Source organism: Schistocerca cancellata, chromosome 2, assembly GCF_023864275.1.
Source record: "Schistocerca cancellata isolate TAMUIC-IGC-003103 chromosome 2, iqSchCanc2.1, whole genome shotgun sequence".
Lineage (NCBI taxonomy): Eukaryota > Metazoa > Arthropoda > Insecta > Orthoptera > Acrididae > Schistocerca > Schistocerca cancellata.
This window is the reverse complement of record NC_064627.1, coordinates 266907899-266920090: the sequence shown is the minus strand read 5'-3', so window position 1 is coordinate 266920090 and position 12192 is coordinate 266907899. Positions and strand designations below refer to the sequence as shown.

The window sequence follows — 12192 nt, the reverse complement described above, 5'->3', positions numbered from 1 at the left end:
TTCCATGATAAAATATTAAATGCTCTGAATAACTCGTCACCAATTCAGATGTTCTGTGATCTTTCAAAGGCTGTTGATTGTGGAAATCGTGGAATTGTGTAATGTGACAGTTTTAGTAAAGTGTAGAAATGTAAGTGGACTTGGAACAAAAGATCTACATATCAGTCTGGTAATCACAATGACTGTATGTGGCACATAGTGATACTGTAAAAGACAGCTGTCACTTGGCAAGGCAAAGTGGAATTATGGCATGAAGTCAGGCCTCCATTTATTTATTTATTTATATCCCATAAATCCAATACTGCAAGGCATTCGCATGGATGTAGGATGTGTCAGAATTATTACAAATAATACAAAAGGAATACCTCTTGCAAGAGGATATCTGGTATAAGACAACATACACATTAATAGGTATAGAAAAAATTGCATTAAAAAATATGGTAGATCTTAATAGCTAAATGGAAGACAAAGTAATGTTAACAGTGATGGTGAATATCGTAATGCACAATAGCACATCAAATTACATCTACATCTACATCTACATGATGACTCTGCAAATCACATTTAAGTGCTTGGCAGAGGGTTCATCGAACCACAATCATACTATCTCCCTACCTTTCCACTCCCGAACAGCGCGCGGGAAAAACTAACACCTAAACCTTTCTGTTCGAGCTCAGATTTCTCTTATTTTATTTTGATGATCATTCCTACCTATGTAGGTTGGGCTCAACAAAATATTTTCGCATTCAGAAGAGAAAGTTGGTGACTGAAATTTCGTAAATAGATCTCGCCGCGAAAAAAAACTTTTTTCTTTAATGACTTCCATCCCAACTCGCGTATCATATCTGCCACACTTTCTCCCCTATTACGTGATGATACAAAACGAGCTGCACTTTTTTTGCACCCTTTCGATGTCCTCCGTCAATCCCACCTGGTAAGGATCCCACACCGCACAGCAATATTCCAACAGAGCACGAAAGAGTGTAGTGTAAGCTGTCTCTTTAGTGGACTTGGTGCATCTTCTAAGTGTCCTACCAATGAAACACAACCTTTGGCTCACCTTCCCCACAATATTATCTATGTGGTCTTTCCAACTGAAGTTGTTCGTAATTTTAACACCCAGGTACTTAATTGAATTGACAGCCTTGAGAATTGTATTATTTATCGAGTAATCGAATTCCAACGGATTTCTTTTGGAACTCGTGTGGATCACCTCACACTTTTCATTGTTTAGCGTCAACTGCCACCTGCCACACCATACAGCAATCTTTTCTAAATTGCTTTGCAACTGATACTGGTCTTCGGATGACCTTACTAGACGGTAAATTACAGCATCATCTGCGAACAACCTAAGAGAACTGCTCAGATTGTCACCCAGGTCAATTATATAGATCAGGAACAGCAGAGGTCCCAGGACACTTCCCTGGGGAACACCTGATATCACTTCAGTTTTGCTCGATGATTTGCCATCTGTTACTACGAACTGCGACCTTCCTGACAGGAAATCATGAATCCAGTCGCAAAACTGAGACGATACCCCATAGGCCCGCAGTTTGATCAGAAGCCGCTTGTGAGGAACGGTGTCGAAAGCTTTCCATAAATCTAGAAATACGGAATCAACTTGAGATCCCCTGTCAATAGCGGCTATTACTTCATGCGAATAAAGAGCTAGCTGTGTTGCACAAGAACGATGTTTTCTGAAACTATGCTGATTACGTATCAATAGATCGTTCCCTTCGAGGTGATTCATAATGTTCGAATACAGTAGTACATGCTCCAAAACCCTACTGCAAACCGACGTCAATGATATAGGTCTGTAGTTCGATGGATTACTCCTACTACCCTTCTTAAACACTGGTGCAACCTGTGCAATTTTCCAATCTGCAGGTACAGATCTATCTGTGAGCGAGTGATTGTATATGATTGCTAAGTAGGGAGCTATTGTATCAGTGTAATCTGAAAGGAATCTAATCGGTATACAATCTGGACCTGAAGACTTTCCCGTATCAAGTGATTAGAGTTGCTTCGCAACCCCTAAGGTATCTACTTCTAAGAAACTCATGCTAGCAGCTGTTTGTGTTATTCCATTCATCTTCCCTGGTGAAGGAATTTCAGAAAACTGCGTTCAATAACTCCGCCTTAGCGGCACTGTCGTCGGTAACAGTACCATCGGCACTGCGCAGTGAAGGTATTGACTGCGTCTTGCTGCTTGTGTACTTTACATACGACCAGAATTTCTTCAGATTTTCTACCAAATTTCGAGACAATGTTTCATTGTGGGACCTATTAAAGCCATCTTGCATTGAAGTTTGTGCCAAATTTCGCACGTCTGTAAATTTTAGCCAATCTTTGCATGCTTTTTCCGTGTCCTCTGCAACAGCATTCGGACCGGTTTTGTGTACCATGGGGGATCAGTTCCATCTTTTACCAATTTATGAGGTATGAATCTCTCAATTGCTGTTGCTACTATATATTTGAATTTGAGCCACATCTCGTCTACATTCGCATAGTCAGTTCGGAAGGAATGGAGATTCTCTTAGGAAGGCTTCTAGTGACACTTTATCCGCTTTTTTAGATAAAATTATTTTGCGTTTGTTTCTGGTGGGTTTGGAAGAAATGGTATTGAGCCTAGCTATAACGACTTTGTGATCACTAATCCCTGTATCAGTCATGATGCTCTCTATTAACTCTGGATTGTTTGTGGCTAAGAGGTCAAGTGTGTTTTCGCAACCATTCAAAATTCACGTGGGTTCGTGGACTAACTGCTCGAAATAATTTTCGGAGAAAGCATTTAGGACAACCTCAGAAGATGTTTTCTGCCTACCACCGGTTTTGAACAAGTATTTTTGCCAACATATCGAGGGAAGGTTGAAGTCCCCACCAACTATAACCGTTTGAGTGGGGTATTTAAGAGACTCAAATTTTCTCTGAACTGTTCAGCAACTAAATCATCAGAGTCTGGGGGTCGGTAGAAGGAGCCAATTATTAACTTATTTCAGCTGTTAAGTATAACCTCCACCCATAGCAATTCGCATGGAGTATCTACTTCGACTTCACTACAAGATAAACCACTATTGACAGACAAAAACACTCCACCACCAATTCTGCCTAATCTATCTTTCCTGAAAACCGCCAGACTTTGTAAAAATTTCCACAGAACTTATTTCAGGCTTTAGCCAGCTTTCTGTACCTATAACGATTTCAGCTTCTGTGCTTTTTAGTAGCGCTAGAAGCTCAGGGACTTCCCCAGCACAACTACAACAATTTAAAACTACAATTCAGACTGTTCCTTGATCCAAGCACGTCCTGTATTTGCCATGCACCCTTTGAGATTGCAGCCCACCCTGTACTTTCCCGAGGCCTTCTAACCTAAAAAACCCCCCAGTACATGCCACACAGCCTCTGCTACCTGTGTAGCTGCCAGCTGAGTGTAGTGAACTCTTGACCTATTCAGCAGAACTCGAAACCCCACCACTCTATGGCACAAGTCAAGGAATCTGCAGCCAACACGGTCGCAAAACAGTCTAAGCCTCTGATTCAGACCCTCCACCTGGCTCTGCACCGAAGGTCCGCAGTCGGTTCTGTCGATGATGCTGCAGATGGTGAGCTCTGCCTTCATCTCGTAAGCAAGACCTGCAGCCTCCACCAAATCAGATAGCCGCTGGAATCCAGAGAGAATTTCCTCAGATCCAAAGCGACACATGTCATTAGTGCAAACATGTGCCACCACCTGCTGCTGGCTGCACCCTGTGCTCTTCATGGCATCCAGAAGGACCCTTTCCACATCAGAAATGACTCCACCCGGAATGCACACGGAGTGCACACTGGATTTCTTCGCCTCCTTAGCCGCCATATCCCTAAGAGGCCCCATTACACGCCTGACATTGGAGCTCCCAACTACCAATAAGCCCACTCTCTGCGATTGCCCGGACCTCGAAGGCTGAGAATCATCCTCTGAAACAGGGCATGCAGCTGCATCTAGCTCAGCCAGAGACAGCACCTGAAACCTGTTTGTCAGACGCACCGGGGAGGCTTTCTGACCATCCTCCGGGGACGTCTTTCGCTGCCTGCCACACCTTGGAACGACCTCCCAATCAACCACAGGAGAAGGCTCAGCCCCACTGTGGGCAGCAACTGGGGCAACCACAGTGGCAGACCGATCTGGGGACAGACAGGCCGAGGTTGACAGCCCCGTGATACCCAAGTCCGGCTTCCCACAGTAGTGCCCATTGGCAACAGCCTCAAGCTGCACGACCGATGTCAGTGCCGCCTGCAGCTGTGAGCGAAGGGATGCCAACTCAGCCCTCATCCGAACACAGCAATCGCTGTTGAACAACAGTTACTGAAACACAATTCGGTGCCTAGATAACGCAAGAGAAACACACTAAAAATGTATGAACTAAGGTGTACAAGTGCCTAACAACTGCACTACAATCTGCCTGAATTTACGATTACAGTAACTAAAACTCGAAATTACACCTCCTATACGAAACTATGTAACAAATAAGTGAGCTAGAAGTAAAAGTCTTGCTGCTGGCAGCTGCTTATCCAACGGCGTTCAAAACAAAAACAGAAGACAAACAACTATGGGAATTTACACTATTCAGGTAAATTAGTAAATGAAAAAAATCTATTACAGTTAACTCTACTGAAATATTCTTCTGTGTGGAGAGCTGGGCCCATAAGACAGCTTCATAAAACAATCTGTACATAGTTGGGCTTTCAGAGGCCCCATCTCAGGCAGGCCGTGGTTTTCAACATGTTCTATCCTATTCATTAGTGAAAAGCAACTCTAATGTATTGCAACCCCCATAGATTAGTCTGGGTAACCAAATGAAAATTAAGTGTTCATTTGATGACCTAACCATCCGTCAGAGGCAAATCTAGCAAACTGTGTGTGTGTGTGTGTGTGTGTGTGTGTGTGTGTGTGTGTGTGTGTGTGTGTGTGTGTGTGTGTGACCCCTCAGCATATCTGACCCCTCAGCCATTCGCACCCCCCCTCCTCACATAATCCTCAAATAACTTGTCAGAGATTAGCTGAGATTATACACTGCTGGAAATGGGAAAAAGAACACATTGACACCAGTGTGTCAGACCCACCATTGTTGCTCCGGACACTGCGAGAGGGCTGTACAAGCAATGATCACACACACGGCACAGCGGACACACCAGGAACCGCGGTGTTGGCCGTCAAATGGCGCTAGCTGCGCAGCATTTGTGCACCGCCGCCGTCAGTGTCAGCCAGTTTGCCGTGGCATACGGAGCTCCATCGCAGTCTTTAACACTGGTAGCATGCCGCGACAGCGTGGACATGAACCGTATGTGCAGTTGACGGACTTTGAGCGAGGGCGTATAGTGGGCATGCGGGAGGCCGGGTGGACGTACCGCCGAATTGCTCAACACGTGGGGCGTGAGGTCTCCACAGTACATCGATGTTGTCGCCAGTGGTCGGCGGAAGGTGCACGTGCCTGTCGACCTGGGACCGGACTGCAGCGACACACGGATGCACGCCAAGACCGTAGGATCCTACGCAGTGCCGTAGGGGACCGCACCGCCACTTCCCAGCAAATTAGGGACACTGTTGCTCCTGGGGTATCGGCGAGGACCATTCGCAACCGTCTCCATGAAGCTGGGCTACGGTCCCGCACACCGTTAGGCCGTCTTCTGCTCACGCCCCAACATCGTGCAGCCCGCCTCCTGTGGTGTCGCGACAGGCGTGAATCGAGGGACGAATGGAGACGTGTCGTCTTCAGCGATGAGAGTCGCTTCTGCCTTGGTGCCAATGATGGTCGTATGCATGTTTGGTGTCGTGCAGGTGAGCGCCACAATCAGGACTGCAGACGACCGAGGCACACAAGGCCAACACCCAGCATCATGGTGTGGGGAGCGATCTCCTACACTGGCCGTACACCACTGGTGATCATCGAGGGGGACACTGAATAGTGCACGGTACATCCAAACCGTCATCGAACCCATCGTTCTACCATTCCTAGACCGGCAAGGGAACTTGCTGTTCCAAAAGGACAATGCACGTCCGCATGTATCCCGTGCCACCCAACGTGCTCTAGAAGGTGTAAGTCAACTACCCTGGCCAGCAAGATCTCCGGATCTGTCCCCCATTGAGCATGTTTGGGACTGGATGAAGCGTCGTCTCACGCGGTCTGCACGTCAAGCACGAACGCTGGTCCAACTGAGGCGCCAGGTGGAAATGGCATGGCAAGCCGTTCCACAGGACTACATCCAGCATCTCTACGATCGTCTCCATGGGAGAATAGCAGCCTGCATTGCTGCGAAAGGTGGATATACACTGTACTAGTGCCGACATTGTGCATGCTCTGTTGCCTGTGTCTATGTGCCTGTGGTTCTGTCAGTGTGATCATGTGATGTATCTGACCCCAGGAATGTGTCAATAAAGTTTCCCCTTCCTGGGACAATGAATTCACGGTGTTCTTATTTCAATTTCCAGGAGTGTATTTATTTCAATGACATTAAAGACCTTTATTAAAATGCAATGCTTGTAGAGTAATGTTTATCTGCTCAGTGTTTCAAAGTAAGTCTGTGAGTGTGACTGAATGGGTGATGTGGATGTTAGTTTTCCTGTCATCTGTTAAGAAATTTTAAATAACAGTTTTACTGAATACTTCTCATTCAACTCTTTCATTGCAGTCAATATGCCCTGGGTTAGTAAAAACAGAGATCATGGATAACATGAAACATGTAGATAAAGAAAAGGTCTACTCACAGCTACCACATCTGCAACCAGAACATGTTGCTAATGCTGTTGTGTTTGTTTTATCACAGCCCCCAATTGTCCAGGTGGGTTCTCTCGTGTACATACATACATGTTTTTTAATTTAAAAATCTATAGAGAAATGCATAGTTCACAGTAGTCTTACTAAAATTCCTTACTTCCCAGGTGCCTCTACTTGTAATACAACCTGTTGGACAGAGGAGTATTACTGAAGTGAAGTAAACAGCTGATCAACATCAAAAAACTGCAGATATTAGGAACCAGCTAGTGGTGAACTTATGATGTAATATTTAGCATAAAAGTTCTGATGTCAACAAAGTTAAGTGTTAAGATAATAACAAATGCAAAGAATTAGAAAGATATTTTGAAAAGCTGTAGTTCTAATTGGTTGTTACATTCATTTCCCTTGATGCTAACAAATCTTCCACATACTGAAGGTAATAACAATGCATGTTCTTTGTGTATTTAGTCAATTGTTCATGTATTTGCAAAGTATGTGTTGCATAAGAACATGGTTCCCATCCATCCCAAATTTTTTTGGGACAGCCCCAATGTTTAATAAAATATCTGTGTGTCCTCAAAGCCCCATCAGGGACAGTGAAATGACAAATATCATCTTATTTGATGTTTTATTTCTATGCTAATCACCTGTGGTATCACAATGCTTAGTTTTCTTGTAGTTTTGGAATATTATCATCACACTTCATTCACATGAAAAAACTGAACTCTACAGTTATCAAATTTGATATTGAAAGGTAGTGGTTGTCTACTAGATGCTGTTTACAAATTTGCTCTAAAAATGAAAACAAAAATGATGAATATTACACACTGAATTACATATTTTTGCACGTGTAAACCAGTGACGTAGCGTATATTACCCCTGAAAGCACAGCACGTAGAAAGTAATGAAAGGATATTACTTTGGACTATTGGAGGTGCTGTTGATACACACTAAAAGATGACACTGATGAACCTAAGTGCTGCTTGAAATGAATACCATTGTCCTTGTGGAAGTTTCACCACAGCACTAATTTATAGGAGACTCAAAATAACAATCAACCTTTACAGAGATGAGATATGGTGACAGTGATTAGTCGAGCCTCATACATGCATGGATCAACAGTGCAATTAAAAATGGTTTGTTAGTGGGGAAGTTTTTACCAATCTAAGTAATAGTTGTTTGGAACAAACACAATAGGTAAAGTGGATTGCACCCTGAAAGTTTAAATGTGGTAATTATGTAGTGAACGTAACTTCACAAATTAAAATGTTTTACATGAAATTTTACAAAATATTTGGCTGCTAAATAAGTCCACAAGTGATAAGAAAATTTACACTTTAATCCACACTTAGTAAAAAAAAAGTACTGTGGGGTAACAGTGGATTTTTAGTGGCCTAAATTGGTGCATTATAACTAAAAATGACAAAAATATATACATTTTATTTCTTCTGTTCACTTTCGATTTTATATAGACACACAGAGTGAGTGATGTTAGATATAGCACCTGAGGGACATGTGTGTTTTTGTTTGGTTAATGTTTTTAGCACTGTTATCAACTGAGATATTAAAGTAAGTACAATTTTTTTAATAGAACCATACATTTTTATAACAGCATTTGATAGCTCTTGAAGACAATTACATTTACATAGCATTTGTTGATGTTGAAACCTGCCAGGGAAAAAAGCAGGAAATGTCCTAAAATTGGAGAGCATGGTAATCGGAATTGGCGTTAGTGATGCAAACACCACCAAGCGGCGCTCGCATGCTATGCTGTGTCAGAATGTCAAAACATTTGCCTGCTTATGTGTCTGGACTGGAGGCCACTCATTTCTGCTTCAACATCCATTGTGTGCTGACATGTACACCAATGAAGAAAAGTTTCGTATTCTACTTTTATGTGGTGAATGTTAAAGGAATGCCGTACAAACAGTACAGTACAGTACAGTAAGGGACTATCTATTTGGATCTCCAGTGTCCAGCTTGCCAGGCAATGGCACACATTATTATGACACTAGTGTGGACAGGCTGCTTGAACATCAAAAGAGGACAAGAAAGAAGACTGCAACTGCCAGAGAACACAAAGGAGCTGTTCTAGCTACAGCACTGATGATGATTCCACACAGTGGTATGAGAATTGACCAACGAATGTGGAATCGGACAGACTAGTGTCATTTGCATCCTGCATCAATAGAATTTCCATCCCTATCAGCTGCCACTACATCAGGCACTCAATGATCGTGATTTTGAATGTTGTACAGAATTTTGTTGATTTGTCCTTAAACAGCTGAGAGATGAGCCGGCGTTTTTGAAACATGTGTTCTTCACCGATGAAGCAATGTTTAGTAACACCACTAATGTGAATTTGCGTAACATGCACTACTGGGCAGCCAAAAATCCACATTGGCCTCATCAGCTGCATCCTAAATGGCCTTGGAGCATAAAGGTATGGTGTGACATCATAGAAAACTACATTGTGGGACCTTATTTCATCTCAGGAGTTCTAAATGGACGTTTGTACACACATTTTTGATAAATATTCTACTGGTTCTTCTAGAAGAGATATCGCTGGATATTCGACAGTGTATGTAGTTACAACATGATGGCTTTACAACTTACTTGCTGTACGTTGCAACACAAATACTGAATGAGAAAGTTGCTGGATGTTGAATAGGGCAAAATTCTGTTGTTAAAATACCTGCGAGGCCCCACAATTTGACTGCTCTTGATTTCTCTCATGGGGAAGCACTCAAAGATACAATCTATGATGAAGCCCTAATTACTCCAGATGATACGTCGTTGAATCGCTATTGCATGCTCTACCATATTATCCACTGTAATTACATCTGTTGATCATTGTTTTGAATCGTGATTGCAAATGTGCCTTTCAGTCTATGGTCAACAGTTTGAACACATGTGTAAAGGATAAAATGAATTTTTTGGAAGATGAAATTTGTTACCAAATCATTGTTAGTAAATTGTTCATTTCACTCACATATGTACAAAACTGCAGTGTCAAATAAGTCTACAGCATATATTGCACATAGCTGGTAACACTATCATTATGTGCTTACATTCAGCATGAAACGATGATTTATTAAACAGTTATTTATTTTGCAGCACACAGGTGGTCACCATTTTATTTTTAATAAAATATTTATTTCAATGAATGTATCTCATATGATATAATGTAGAGCAGTGTAGGTATAAACAATTATTTGACAGCATGTATTTTACCTTTAAGAAGCACACAGCAACATACAGGAAAAGATAGATCTTCCTTCTAACAGTTAGATATTTAATACAGTAGTTGCTTTTTGTAGCATATAAGACATCTTTATTTTTGAAGAATGAACAGTTGATTTATCTGTTTCAGATCACATAAATGTGGGAGGATACTCAAATGTGAAACAGTTTTCCTAAGCCCTTTGTGATATGCCAGTCTAACCTATCTCATATTTGTAAGATGATGAGACTTACCAAACAAAAGCGCTGGCAGGTCAATAGACACACAAACAAACACAAACATACACACAAAATTCTAGCTTTCGCAACCAACTGTTGCCTCGCCAGGAAAGAGGGAAGGAGAAGGAAAGACAAAAGGAAAACCCATATCCTTTTGTCTTTCCTTCTCCTTCCCTCTTTCCTGACGAGGCAACCGTTGGTTGCGAAAGCTAGAATTTTGTGTGTATGTTTGTGTTTGTTTGTGTGTCTATTGACCTGCCAGCGCTTTTGTTTGGTAAGTCTAATCATCTTTCTTTCTTTCTTTTTAAATATATTCTTTTTAAATATATTTTCCCACGTGGAATGTTTCCCTCTATTATATTCCTATCTCATATTTCCATATATAATATTCATTAGTGAACCTGCATCTAGGTCATAAGTAGGTTCAAGGGGAAATGAAGCTTTTGTTCTCATAATGTAGACCTACTTTACAGTATACAAGTATGCAGCTTGGTCCAAGACACCTACTTGGCAGTGTTCACACTGCAAATGTCATTTCTGGCTATCATGCTCTCACACCCTAGAACATTTCTCAAATTTTTTCACAACAGGCTTCAACACCAACATTAACAAATGCTCTATCACTGTAATTGTCTTCTCAAGAGTTATTGAATGCAGTTATAAAAAGTATATGGTTGTATTAACAAACTATACTTACTTCAACATCTCAGGTGATAAAAGTGCTGAAAACATTAACCAAACAAAAACATATGTGCTCCTTGATGTTCTAACATTTGCCAAAAACCTCATTTCAATATGTGTAACCATTCACGAAATGTGTGTGTGTGTGTGTGTGTGTGTGTGTGTGTGTGTGTGTGTGTGTGTGTGTGTGTGTGTGTGTCAGGGGGAGAGGATGGGGGGAAGAGGGGTAGCATAGATGCAGGCAAAAACGTTTTTTCCCTAGCCCCTAAAATATAGGCTGCCTTGCATAACAGGAATGTGTTGTGGGAACAGTATCGGCCTACCAAACTGACCTGCTTTGTATGGCAGCCGACATGTCAGGTGTCAGAAGCGGTTTTCGGCTTCTTGACTTGATGGTTGCCCCGCATGATGGGCCCCTGAGGGAATAGTGTCGGCCTGCTGTACTGAACAGTATTGCAGGCACTATATGTGCCAATGAGCATGGCTGAGGACAGGTTGAAATGGATAGAGGAGGGATGGACACAGCGAGAGGACGACGAAATGGACAAACAGGGTGGAGGAGGAAGGAGAGATGGATGAGGCAGGTGGAAGATGAAGAGGAGTGGTGAACAGTCTGAAAAGGAATAGGGGTTGGAGAGTTTGGGGGGAGGAGCATATGGTCAGAGGTGGGGTATGAAAGCAGGAGATGAAGGGAGAGAGAGGATGGGGAGCAGGAGATAAAGGTGCATGGAGGGGGTAGACGTCGAGAGGAAGGAGGGGGTCTGCTCAGTGTTTGCTGAGCACATACATGGGTGAATCCACAGGAAAAAGCTGGTTTGTATAATATATTATATATCTCAGGATAGAACAGTCACTGTTACTGCTAACTTTGAGTTGCTGAACAATTGTGAGGCTTGCAAACTAGACAGAACAAACAAAAAGTAAGTAAATCTGAAACTCCCTTGATACTTGTTGTTTAGGTGTCCCCCTTCTGCGACCTCTAACATTTCTTAAGTGGATGCCTTCTGTTAAATTTTTCTTCAGTAGACACTAAAATAGGAAATTTTTTTTCTTCGAAGCCCGTAATCAGTGTATAATATCTGTTTGTAATGTTTATAAACAAAAGAACTAGCAATGACAATGAATTGGTTAATATTAAACATTGCTCAGTTTTACCCCGCCTGCAATGTAGCTTTCATCTGTACATGGATATGCTTTTTAGGGAAGGTGAAGTGTTAATATATCAAATTAATGGAACTGTGATGGCACATGATGGTATAAAGTTAAACATCATAATGTCATTATTGCCTGAATCATA

The 12192-nt window shown here is 42.1% G+C and overlaps 1 protein-coding gene across 1 annotated transcript in view; it reads left to right on the top strand.

Moving 5' to 3' along the window:
• The window catches only part of LOC126145057 (farnesol dehydrogenase-like), a 77836-nt gene extending 70375 nt beyond the window's left edge, over positions 1-7461 (top strand). Inside the window, exons 5-6 of the mRNA XM_049915529.1 lie at positions 6667-6816; positions 6917-7461. Of these exons, the coding sequence (XP_049771486.1) occupies positions 6667-6816; positions 6917-6973 (207 nt within the window). The 3' untranslated portion in view covers positions 6974-7461. The remainder of the gene's footprint in view (positions 1-6666; positions 6817-6916) is intronic.
• Positions 7462-12192: the final 4731 nt, after the last annotated feature.